Below are 13,905 nucleotides of genomic sequence, written 5' to 3' on the forward strand. Positions count from 1 at the left end.
GCATTACAAAAGAATTACAAACGACTAAGGGGTATCAACAAAAAAACTCCTTTGTGTTGTAAGGAAAATGATCTTCCAACAATTATTGGAAGTAAACCACAGAAGCATAAAAGGAAAAGTTTTAGGACTCATCCTTATGCACGAAGTGGAAGAAGTTCTTGGAAACCAAGAACCGTATGGTCTAGACAGAAAGCCAGATCTTATAAATCTGGACAAAGAAGCGGACCATCGAGAAGTAGGATATCATCCCAGGCATCGAGTTCATCTCGAAACACAGGAAGAACACCTACAAAGAAAACTTTCAGAAGAGCTCATACTCGAGCTAATGAAAGTTTCAAAGATTGTAATTGCTGGACATGTGGAGCAAGAGGTCGTATCTCAACCAACTGTCCAGAAAATGAGAAAAGAGGTATTAAACGCTTCGATCCTACTCCAGATATAGAAGATGCAGTTTATTACCAAGATCTCATTCAAGTATACCGATTTGAGGACATTGCCTCAGATGAGAGTATATATGAAGAAGAGGAAGTCTTGAGTCAGGAAGAATCTGATGGAACAGAATCGGAATCTGACTGAAGACGAGGTGTTTCGACACGAAACACATGAAGATTTGTCTGGGTTTTTTAGCCAGACAACAATATCTCATAACATGGTTCAAAGAATCATGAGAGAAAATCCAAGTCTACAGAGATATCAAGGTTTCTCTGCAGGACAGGTAGAAAAGTTCTTAGGAAGTCTTGGCCTAAGAAGCAGAAAGCATCATCTAATCTATAAAGTTTCTAGAAGGGAAATGGCAATCCCAATGGAACTTACAGGAAATAGAATGGAGATGCAGTTAATTCCTTCCGAAGAAATAAAGGAGGAATTACAAAAACTCAAGATAGAAGTAGCAAGGACTATGTCCTGGATTCATATAGGAGCAATCCAGATTATGATAAAGGCTACTTTCAAAGAAGGGATAGATTCACCAATTGATATCGTCATATGCGATAAAAGAATGGGGAATCTACAAGATTCAGTACTGGGAACAATCTCAGGAAACCTCTGTGCAGGAAAAATTGTAGGAGTAATCTATCCAAGGATAGCCTACAACCTGGCAGATCGAGATTTCAGCTGAGCCTTGACATTACATCAGAACTTCAAGGAAAAAAGGTTGATGAAAGAAGGCAATAGACCATATTCTATTACCTATCAGATTTCATATGCTCTATCTAATACACATCATTCTGAATTGTTTATTAGAAACGAGTTTATTGAAATCCCTGAGATATTTGGAAAAGTTGCGCAGGCAATTTATCCAGAAAGAATTGAGTTTCCTCTAATACAGGAAACAGATATCCAGATCCAAGACAAACCGATTCTACAGAGAAATCAAAGTCTTAGACTGGAACCAAGAAGACTATCTTTTCAAGGAGATAGAATTACAAGTTACAGATGGGATAAAAAGCCTGTCATAGAAACCCAACAGGAGTTGAAAAGTTTTTCTACAATAGGAAAGCTCAGATGCCCAGAAGGTTGGAAGGAAGTAGAAATAGTATTTGACATTACAAAACAAAGGAATCAATTTCCTTGTAATTCAATATACTATTTGGAACAACCGATGATAGGAACTTATCAAGGACTGATTAATATCGGAGAATTGGAGGTTCATATTCAAGGAATTCCAGGAAAAGAATCAGAACGACTGATTCTTGGGCTAGAGTTTCTCGAGGAACATAAACCTTGGAAACGTCTAGAGTATGGAATGGAGTTTATGGCAGAAGATAAAATGTGGAAAATCCAATGACCACAAGTCCATTCTCCATATACATTCCAGTAGGAATGTTGTATGAACAATATAAGGCAGAATACTTTGCTGCATATATTGATTCAGGTGCTGGAATATGTACAGCAAAACGAGGAGTTTTTCCAAATAATTTGGAAGAAGAGTTACCCAAGATTGCTGGAAGAGATTTCTCCAGAAGAATCTTAATCTTATGCAAAGGGATCAAGATGACTGAAATCATGATTGGCGGTGCTGGACAAACACCTTGGTACAAGGTAAAGACACCACCAATTTATTTTCATGATACAGGAGCTGACATATTGTTAGGAAATAATTTCCTACAAATGTTCAAGTCCTATACACAAGAAAATGAGACTAGAAGATTAGTGTTCACAACACCATGTGCTCACAAAATCATAGTCCAGAGACTTAGGGAGGCATTTTACAGAAAATTGCCAATCCAGTTTCGCAGCAAGCGTGGTGATTCAGGAAAACTTCTGAACCCAAAAATGAAGGATTCAAGACGGTTTGGAGAAACAATGCTTCAGTTAAGAGCAGATAAGGAACTCCAACCAGAAGATATAGAATGCCTTAAGATAACTCTACATACAAATGGAATAGAGTTTGAATCTAAGGTATCACTGGAAGATGTCAAGAAGAGGATCAAAGAAAATTATAACGAAGATCCTTTGGCATGGTGGGACAGAAATCAACTCAGGGCTTGCCTTAAGATCAAGGAAGGCAAAGAGTATGAATTTGTCCGTTGTAAACCCATCCCAATGAACATCATTGATCAGAGAGATATGCAGATTATAATCAAGGAACATTTGGACCTTGGATTAATCAAAGCAGGTATGTCACCATATAGCAGTCCAGGTTTTCTGGTAAGAAACCACGGTGAAATTAAACGAGGAAAACCCAGATTGGTTATTAATTATCAAGAAATTAATAAGATTCTGGAGTTTGATGGGTATTTTATACCTAGTAGAGAACACTTGATTAGTTGCATTCGCAATGCCAAGATATTCTCTAAATTTGATTGCAAGTCTGGATTCTATCAGATTCGAATGCAGGAAGAAAGCAAGAAATTCACAGCTTTCTCCACACCTCAAGGACATTATATTTGGGAAGTATTACCAATGGGATTGGCTAACTCACCCCAAATATTTCAAAGAAAGATGGATAATCTTTTCAAAGATTATTTCAAGTTTATGTTTGTTTACATCGACGATGTTTTAATAGCATCCAAAGATATGAATGAACATGTTAAACATTTGGAGATTTTCTCTAATGTTTGCAAGAAAGAAGGACTGGTTTTATCTGAAAAGAAAGCAGTCATTGCTACAAGAAAGATTGAATTCCTCGGAATTGAAATCGATGAGTCAGGAATAATTCTGCAAGAGCACATAGTAGAAAAAGTGCAGAATTTTCCAGAAAATCTCAAAGACAAGAAGCAACTTCAAAGTTTTTTAGGGGTTGTTAATTTTGCAGGGATGTTTATTAAAAACCTAGCAAAACACAGGAAGGTGTTCAGTCCATTATTGAAAAAGGATGCTAGATTTATATGGACAGACGAACACACAAAAGGACTTATCCATTTAAAGAAGGTTTGCAAAAATCTTCCAAAGATGGCTATTCCTCAAGACGAGGATGATCTGGTATTATATACCGATGCCAGTGATCATTGGTGGGCTGCAGTATTAACAAAGCTCACACCAGATGGAGAACAACCATGCAGATATTGTAGTGGGTTATTCTCAGACGCAGAAGCCATAAGATGGCATATCAACGAAAAGGAATTTTATGCAGTAAAAAGGGCTTTTGAAAAATGGTCGTTATTTTTACTTGCAAAGAAATTCACTTTGAAAGTTGATAACACTCAAGTTAAAGCCTTTTTGAGGAATAGAATTGAGTCTAAACCAGAGAAGGCTAGATTATTACGATGACAAGCTTTATGTCAAAATTATATTTTTGATATTATGATAATAAAATCTCATGAAAATATTCTTGCAGATTTTTTAACAAGAGATGGACAGCATTGACATTGATGCTATTATCAAGATGCAGAGGCATTTGAGGGAACACCTTGAAATGCTTCAAACCGAGTTCAACAAGTTAGCTGTTAACGCAGAAGTTGCGGGAAGGCTACAACAAGCTGATAAGAGAATTGTCTCTGATCGAATTACAGGATGTTTACAGGCATATACTCAGTTATGGTCTGTAACGCAAAGGCCTATCCTCCAGGGCATTGAGGGACCACTGGTTTCTCAAATGGAGAGTTTTCGAGTACAGGACTCTATACCTGTAGCGGGGGATTCAAATACCCCTTGCACAAGTGTTAAGTCGGGATCATCACGAGATGAGTCGGCTGAAACAAAAATTGAGACTCCCGATCCTTATCTTGAGTCCTCAAGTCAACCCTTCATCTCGGGGATTGAAGAGGGAGAGATCAACCTTAGGCCTCGTATTGACAAAGGCAAAGCTAAGGTTGGTACTAATGAAGGTGTAATTTCTCCATTTCAGGTTTATCAACAGAATTGGAAGAAATTAAAAACACGAATTGGCATTAACCCAGCTACAAATAGAGTTGATGTTTCAGGAAAATATCCAAGGGTATGGATGAAACCTAATTCATATCCTAAGGAGGTTAAAGCTTGGTATGAATTTGGGGCTCTTGCCTCAGTTTATACTACATCACCCAGCTTTCCGGAAATCTCAGGTTTACCAAAGTGGATCCAGGAAGCTGTTCACGAGACTTGGGCAAACAATGATTATTTGTCCAGAGGAGATGTTTTGGAGCTATACTTTTTTAGTGCAGCACCAAAACCAGCAGGGAAAGGTTCTCACGAAGCCTTTCATTTCATCAAGCTAAGGAGGCCGGATACAAATGTTCAAAAATTTATCAAGGATCCTCCAACAGAAGAAACACCCCTGGTTGCTTCAATCACTGAAGATGACATTTCTACCAGAAGAGCTTGGGGTTTATGGGTCTGTCTTACTGAGATGGACAAAGTCAAGTTTCCGTTCAAATTCTACAATCATTCAGTGAACGAATCATTCCTGTTGAATACCATGACAGGAAAAACAACAAGCTTCGCAGAAGATTTATTTGAAAAGAAAAGAAATCTCTTGTGGAACAGCAAGCTACCGGCAAGCAAAGAGACTCGCCGAAAGTTCTGTAATATGGCACACATAGGAAGATGGTCGGAGAACATCTGCTCTGAATGCCAAATACAGAAAGAACCAGAGTTCGGTAAAGGTTTCAAACCAAGATCTGATCGGAAACATTTTACCGAAGCAAGGACAAGTGGGGAAGGACCACATGCACATTTTCCTCGAGGATACAAAAAACCAAAGATTCCTCGACAAAATTAAAAAGGACATGTGACCCTCCATTACAAAAAGCAGGACCACTACCATGTGAGTGGTAGAATCAAGACAACCACTAATTAGTGGTAAAGGACAAATGGACCACCAATAACAAATGGTGGATGACTCAGCAAGCATTGGATACCAATCTAAAAGGAATCCAATGAATAAAAGTAAATTAACTGGTCCCGAAAATTCATCCATAAATAAGGACAGAAAGGAAACCAGCTAACACACCAGAATCAAAACTTAAAAATGTATCGTGTATATTTGAAAGTTTTGAAAAGAAGAATAACATACAAGAGGAAAGAGGCAGAAGCACTGAAATGGTTAGTAAATCATTTCAAAGAGTATAAAAAAGATGAGATTACTGCCGATATCCTGGAAACTCATCGTCAGTGGTATCTAAAAGAGATAAAAGAGGATGAGAAGTTGATGTCAAGATTAATAATCTAGACAGGGACCCCTCAACCACCAAATGGTCCCCAATGCAAGCTGTAAAGGCTTATGAAGATTTGAAATCCGAAGTTCAAATCCGAAGGAGCCTTCTATAAATAAGGCAGGAAGAAGGAAGTGAAGATCATCAAATATTTTCTCCATTTCTTTCATACAAGGTTGTAATATTTTCTTTCAAGTTTTATGTGTGTTAAGAGTTCAGCTACGATAAGTAGCTAAACAAGTTTCTCCTCCTCTACAGGAGGTTACTATGTAATAAATAAATGTTTGTGTTTGAATAAAAGAAATCTTTGCTCTTAGCCCCTATCATGTATTATTTTCAAAAATTGATCTTTTGCTGTACGCTCTAAGGTAGGAAACGAATTAGAGCTGTGCTAAGTATTGCTGAAGGAATCTGCTTAGTAACTATCGGTTGCGATCGTGTGGTTGGACTGTGAGGAGCAGTTCGTAAAAAACGGTGGATATAACCCGGTGGTACTCTAGTCAAAAAGGTAAAAGATTCAATTTATTTTACGGAAGCATGATGGGCCTTTTACTACAAAAAAGAAATCAATTATTTAAAATAAATATATAAGGGCAAACTTGGAAATTTGAGGGATATGAGGAGTTGAAACAAAGTTTTAATGGGGTAGGGAGTAAAGAGGAGGTTGAGAATGGAAATAGGGAGTTTTTGACAATTTCCCCAAAAACAACTGGCATTTATAACAAGGAAACTTCAATTTTCTCCAATCCGTACATATAGAAATTGGAATAGTTGTACTTTTGGCTATGTTTGGTAGCCATGATAAGAGAATAATTATTAAATAATCATCTCTTATCTTACGTTTGGTTCATTTTTTATTTAATCTATAGGCCCTTGATTATGTTTGAAAGCCCTCACAATTCATGTTATTTGTGTGATTAAATATCCTTCTAAAAAGGTGTGATAATTTATAATTATTGAATAATGATCATGATAAGATTTTATATTGACCATAATACTTTGGAATTGTCTTTTTCAATATAATATAAAAATTAAAATTAGTGAAAATTTAATAATTAATTTAATATTAAAATTTTTATTATATTTTTTTATAAATTAATTTCATATATTTTTATTATTTTCAATTATTTTAAAAAAAATAAATTGCAATACAAATCTATCTTAAATTTAATTTGTTAAATTTATAATCTTGTTAATTAATTCTTTTATGAAAATAAATATTTTTACTAAATTATAATTTATTTTGTTTAATGATTATCGTAATATTTTCAAATATATTTCTAATAAATATATTTAAATTAATTTTAATAAATATAAATTATAATTATAAGTATTTAATTATCTATCTAATTATTTTAAGGATATATATTTAATTAACATTTGAGACATTTTAATCATTACAATAAAATTTACAAAATTAATCCATCATTTTAAAATCATACCAAACACCATGTTATTTATCTCACCATACTATTAATCCATATATCTCATTTTTCAATCACTCTAATTACTAATCATTTACTTATCCCATCACATATAACAAACGGAGCATTGGTTTAATATTTATTTTTCTGTGATTTTAGTCATATGACCTATCAAATTTGAGTCATATTTCACTATATTTTTTTGGCAAAAAGTTGTGTGAGACGGTTCACGGGTCATATTTTGTGAGACGGATATCTTATTTGGGTAATTCATGAAAAAATATTATTTTTTATGCTAAGAGTATTTCTTTTTATTGTGAATATCGGTAGGTTTGACCTGTCTCACAGATAAAGATTCGTGATACTATCTCACAAGAAGCTTTCTCATTTTTCTTTGTTTGGTAATTTTAATTATTTTTTTAATGTGAGGTTGATAGAGGTTGACTTGATGCTTATGCGTATAATGATAATAAAAAAGATTAAAATTAAATGATTGTATACTAAGACTCAATTTTAATGACATAAAATGTCGTGAAAATTACATACCGTCAAAACATTGTGACACACGAAGAAAATTGCAATTCATAGTCTCTTTCATTACTCCATATCTCTGATTCTAGTAAGAATCTATGAACAACAAACAAACACATAAAATGAAGATCAATAAAAGAGTAGGTCGCCCGCATGGACTTAGCTCAGTTGGTCAGTAGCAGTGAATCTTGGTGCAATAACCAGGGATCGAGTCTCGCAAGCGGCAGTGTGGGAGTTAAATTCCCTCCAATGAGGGGGAGCTCTTTGTGCGCGGCGTAACATAAGGTCTAGCTGCTGCTGGTTGGCTGAGTCACCATGATTTACCTCCTCTCACATTCCTGTCGGGCCGGGAATGAGGGGCGCCTAAGGTGAGCAATTTCACCTTTTGGTGCGATAAAAGAGTAGGTCTCTTGTGAGATGATATCACGAATCTTTATTTATGAAACGGGTAAACCCTATCGATATTCACAATAAAAAGTAATACTCTTAAAATAAAAAGTAATACTTTTTCATAGATGATCCAAATAAGATATATGTCTTACAAAATACGACCCGTGAGATCGTTTCACATAAGTTTTTGTCTCAATAAAATTAATTGATAATTGATATGAACAAAGAGAACCCTTATTACAGAGTATTAGATTAATCAACCAAAAAAATGGATACACCAAAAAAAACTCAACAAACAGATATTAATCATCGTTCATGCAAATAGTTCAATCGGGGAAATGACGAATTAACTTCAGCAATAGAAAGTATACATTCTCTACTTCTAATAGATTCTACGGTTTGGTGGGTGCCACCCTCTCTCTCTCTTACTGCAGCCGGAAAAGGCCGAGTGATGAGATGAGATGCCGAGGTGGGCTGGGCTGAAAGGGTTAGATTTGGGCGTGCGAAGGAAAAATTTATTTTTTATAATTATCATCGGCAAAATTTTGATTTTTAAAACTACGTTTGGACAAATACTTTAAAAACAATTTTAATATTTTATAAGTGATTGGACAAGATTTTTGTTAAAAGTTTGATTTTTTTGTTTTAAAAGTTGTTCTCAAATATATATTTTTTAATAATTTTAAAAATAAACACATATTTATTCTTAAAACAACTTTTGTAAAAGAGTGAGTCTCATATGAGACCGTCTCACGGATCCTAATCCGTGAGACGGGTCAACCTTACTCATATTCACAATAAAAATTATTAATATGTGCATAAAAAATAATACTTTCTCATGGATGACCCAAATAAGAGATCCATCTCACAAATACGACCCGTGAGACCGTTTCACACAAAGTATTTGTCACATTCTTAAAAAATGTTTATCGTATTTTTTTGAAACAAAGTCATAATTTATTACAGGGTCCACTAAGCTTATAAAATTATATGTCCGGCCCAATCAGAAGGTACAACACCAGTGCACATATCCTCCGTTCTTGTGGTACTCGGCCGAGGGTTTAATTAAACCCTAGAATTCAATTCGGAGAAGAGGGATCGAAAATGGATGGCGTATCGTACCAGAGATTCCCAAAGATAAAGATTCGTACCGTGAGAGATGACTACATGAAGTTCGAGCTCCGCGAAACTGACGCCAGCATTGCCAACGCGCTGCGGCGCGTGATGATCGCGGAGGTGCCGACCATCGCCATCGACCTGGTTGAGATCGAGGTGAATTCTTCGGTGCTGAACGATGAGTTCATTTCACACCGCCTAGGCCTGATTCCGCTCACCAGCGAGCGGGCAATGGCAATGCGCTTTTCCCGAGACTGCGATGCTTGCGACGGTGATGGGCAGTGTGAGTACTGTTCCGTTGAATTTCATCTGCGTGCCAAGTGCATTAATGACCAGACGCTTGATGTGACTTCGAAGGATCTTATTAGCTCCGACCACACCGTTGTTCCTGTTGATTTCTCCGATTCCTCCGCAGGATTTGACAGCTCAGAAAATAGGTATTTGTGTTTCTTACTTTGAGAGTGGTCCTGCATGTTGGCTATGCAGTCCAATTTGATTTGTGGTGTTTTAGTTCTATGATTGATCGAATTGGAATACGAGCTGTCAAGTATTCAATTTTGAGAGCCTAAGAGTACAATTGTGGCGATTCCATTTGTTCTGCAAAGAGATTTTGTTATGTGTTGTGAGTTCATTAAAGTTACAAGCTTTGTTGTATTGGGGATAGTTGAGAAAGAGTGGTGGAAAACAGTACATTCTTGCAGTAAGAGCTGATACTTTACTCTCTCTGGTGCATGATGAATTATAATGAGGCTTTCTGGTTTAATGGAAGTTGATTTTGAGAATGATTGGAGGTTGTGTGATTCTGTTAGCTAACAATTATTGTGGAAGGATATTGGGGCTGAAGTAATTAACTTGACTTCGCTGATTACTTTTAATATTTTGCTGCTTGACTTACAGATAAGGATAGGGGAAATATGATTTGGGACGTCCAGTTTACCTTATAACCGCAAACGGGCTGTGGTAGTCTAATGTTGGAGGTGGTTTGAGAGTTGAGATAATTGTGCTGTGGTTATTAAGAAATTTCTGTGAATTCATATTTTTGGTGTGGAAGAAGAATCCTGAGGAAAAAAAATTGTAAAAACCTAAGTGTCAGGGGTACTGCTGCTAGAGCTGCTGAGAGAGAAATAGAAAAAAGATTGGAAAAGGGTTTCTTCAGGAATCTTATTTAGAGCTTCTAATTTAAACGTGACACTTAATTGCGAATTTTGTCCAGCTCGTCTTCATTTATTAGTTTTTGGGATCATTCTTTATGTTTCAGCTAATTTTGAAATGAGTGGAGGATGAAGCTGACATGGCTAGACATTTGCCTTTGAGTTTTTGGTGTATTTTAAAGTATATTTTGTTTGGTAGCATTCAAATAAGATAATAATCCAGGTCTATACTTGATTTGAGTTAGTTTAAGTTATCATTTGTCTATAGAAGTAAATCAATCACATTTTTTTCCTCTTATTGACTTTTTGAATACTATCAGCCACATAAAAATATCCAGAATGAATTATGTGATTATGTCTTTGTATAGGGGAATCATTATTGTGAAGCTTCGTCGCGGTCAGGAGCTGATTTTAAGAGCCATTGCTCGTAAAGGTATTGGTAAAGATCATGCTAAATGGTCACCTGCGGCAACTGTGACTTTCATGTATGAACCTGACATTTATATCAATGAAGAGTTGATGGAGACCTTAACCCTCGAGGAGAAGAGGGATTTCATTGAAAGCAGCCCTACAAAAGTGTTTGAGATTAATCCTCAGACTCAACAGGTAGATCATAATAGCTTGTTAGGATTGGAACCCGGTCATTGTCACCATGAGTGTCTTTTAACCATATCATTCTTTATTTGTGGTGATTTAAAATAGCATAAATTGTTGGTTTTAGCTAATAGCATCATCATGCTACTTAACTATGTTATCTACTGGTGGGGAAGGACCTTTAATGTTCTAAAAGTTGTATGAGAAATATTTTTATTGCGGATGGTGTGAGCAAAAAGTGTATTTTATTCAAGATAGGTCCTGATTTATGTGCCGCCTCTTGATCACCCAATGGATTTTCATTGTTCTTTTCGGTGAGAAACAAAGTCAACGGACGTTTACTATTATAACTTAAATCAGTTGATAGTATTCCAACTCAAGAAGTTTGCTCAAAGACAAACATTTAGGTGGATTTATGTTTGGGAATTGACCTTGAACTCGTAAAATTTAGTGGTTCTGGAAAGATGACATTTTGTTGTGAAGGGTTGGGATCAATTACAGTTCAAATTTGTAACCGCCTCTGGACATATTAGTGGGTAAATTTTTATTGTGGGGATGGATTACGAGTAGTATATGTAGGATGTACTCGTTTTTAATGGCTTAAAGTTATGATTTCCTTGTAACCACTTTTTAAGTTGTTTTTTTTGACATTTCAGGTTTATGTTCATGATGCTGAGGCATATACATATGATGATGAGGTGATCAAGAAAGCGGAAGCCATGGGGAAACCAGGGCTAGTGGAGATCCATGCCAAGGAAGATAGTTTTATTTTCACCGTAGAGTCTACTGGCGCAATAAAAGCTTCTCAATTAGTTTTTAATGCTATTGAGGTTCTGAAACAGAAGTTAGATGCAGTTCGCTTGTCTGCAGACACCGTGGAAGCTGATGAGCAGTTTGGGGAGTTGGGTGCACATATGCGTGGAGGGTGATTTGTGTGCTTGGATTACAAATCTAGCTTATCACTCATAGGTATGAGTTCAAGTCTAACTTGTATAATTATTTCACTTTTGGAATCTCTCTCCCTCCTCCCTGTAGTGGTGCATCATTGTAATATGCCTGGCCTATGTTAGCACCTTCCCTAAAGCAGTGGAATGTATGGATTAATACATAGTTGCCAGAATGAATTAAACATGATTGTCCCTTGTCCGTCTTGTTTCTGGTCGATTGACACAATTAAGACTTCGGGTCCTTGTTTCTTTCATCACACGTTCGTTCAGGCTGAGTGCTGAATATGGTTGATTTTAGTTTGTATCATGTTCAATCGGTAGACTGGAGCTAGAATGCGAGTCGTAAATTAGTAAGGCACAATCAATGTTCTATAAAATACCAAATTTTTTCAACTTGTTATTGAGTATATCGTAGACTGTCGAGCACCTAACCCGAGAGATTTTTGTCGTCCATTAATTGGTTTTCGATTTAGATCTGTGTTCGGATTGTTTTGGACAAATCCATTTAATTCCAATGTCAGTTTACCATACGTAAATATATAAAATGATCATATTCTAGTCTCTCTCTCTCTCTCGTAATCGATTTATACAAATCCGAATGGGTGATTCCGCTTAATGCTGTGGGAGCGGGAACACCAAATCTCAACCCGATCCCGATTCAAATCCTAAGATTTGATCAAGGCTTGAAAATCTGAAAAATTCATGATTGGGATATTTGCATTCTCATACGAAACACTATCTCGATTGTCTTGGCTCTTATAGGCAAAAAGGTTCGAACATGCACTCATTTGACGAACTTATAAATCCTTACTCAAGATGATAAATTAAAATATATGGATAATACGATGATTTTATGACTATCTTTGGTAGAAGAGTAGGTTTCTTGCGTGACGGTCTCACGAATTTTTATCTGTAAGACGAGTCAACTTTATCGATATTCACAATAAAAAGTAATACTTTTTCATGGATGATTCAAATAAAAGATCCGTTTTATAAAATACAACCTGTGAGATCGCCTCACAAAGTTTTTGTCATGGTAGAATATGAGTGAGATATTAAAAAAGTGGAAATAATTCAATCTGTCAAGTAGAGGTGTTCATCGGTCGGTTCGGTTCTCGGTTTTTTATTTCGGTTTTCTCGGTTTTCGGTTTTAAAAATATATAATCCGAATCCGAACTATTTTTCTTCGGTTCGGTTCGGTTTTCTACCAAAACGGTTCGGTTATTTCGGTTTTGGTATAATTATTTAAATTAATAATATAAATATATTGTAAAATATAATATGTTAACTTTCTATATGTTTTCTTAGTAAAATATTTAAATATAAGGTCTAAATTAATTAAAAAACAACAATCAACTAAAAATTGTTTAAAATGATTTTCCATTCACTAAATAATAATATCATATCAGAATATATAATATAAATAAAAATATAAAAAAATTTATTAATTTAATGAAATTTCGATTTTTTCGGTTTTGACATATATAATCCAAAACAAACCAAATAAACTTCGGTTTTAACATTTATATCTGAATTACAAAATTCGGTTTTTGGTTCGGTTCGGTGTTCGATTTGGATTTTCGATTTTTTCGGTTTTATCCGAAGTTTGAACACCCCTGTTATCAAGTACCATTTATTCTGACTCATTACAACACCAAAAAATGGTAGGTTAGATGTGATGGAGAAACTGGTTTGTTTTTTTGTTTTTGTTTTTTTTTTCATTGCCCTACCTGATATAAGAGCAGACGTCCTATAGATACCCAAATCTTTGTCTGAAGCCCTGACCCGGCCCACCACTAGACACGTTTCAACTACCTTTCGCAGCTTATAATTATTGTCTGGGCCTCAGTCCTTGTGGTCCCATATGCAAATACGCAAGATTCTGAATTAGTAGTTTCTAACTATAATCTTTTTTAAAAAAAATCGGTATAAAAATTTTGTAGATCACAAAAGACATATATACAAAGTATTATTGCTATACACACACTAGACGTTCACATGAGCTGACTCGAGCTCGAGTATCATGTTATTTGAGCTTGACGTGATTTAAATTTTGTAGAATCGAGCTCGAACTTAATCGAGTATTCGATTCGTTAAATAGTCAGGATACTTGAGCTTATGTTTGAAAATGTTCATTTTAGGGTTTAAATTTTGTAATATATGAAGAAAAATATCCTTA

The 13,905-nt window shown here is 35.5% G+C and overlaps 1 protein-coding gene across 1 annotated transcript; it reads left to right on the forward strand.

The window, feature by feature from the left end:
* The first annotated feature begins 8,934 nt into the window (after positions 1-8,934).
* Positions 8,935-11,980, forward strand: LOC140828190 (DNA-directed RNA polymerases II, IV and V subunit 3-like). Its single transcript, XM_073191173.1, has 3 exons — positions 8,935-9,471; positions 10,554-10,791; positions 11,436-11,980. The coding sequence occupies exons 1-3, from the start codon at positions 9,023-9,025 to the stop codon at positions 11,706-11,708; spliced, it is 960 nt and encodes a 319-aa protein (XP_073047274.1). The 5' UTR covers positions 8,935-9,022; the 3' UTR covers positions 11,709-11,980.
* Positions 11,981-13,905: the final 1,925 nt, after the last annotated feature.

The sequence above is a fragment of the Primulina eburnea genome, chromosome 1 (assembly GCF_022965805.1).
Source record: "Primulina eburnea isolate SZY01 chromosome 1, ASM2296580v1, whole genome shotgun sequence".
Classification (NCBI taxonomy): Eukaryota; Viridiplantae; Streptophyta; class Magnoliopsida; order Lamiales; family Gesneriaceae; genus Primulina; species Primulina eburnea.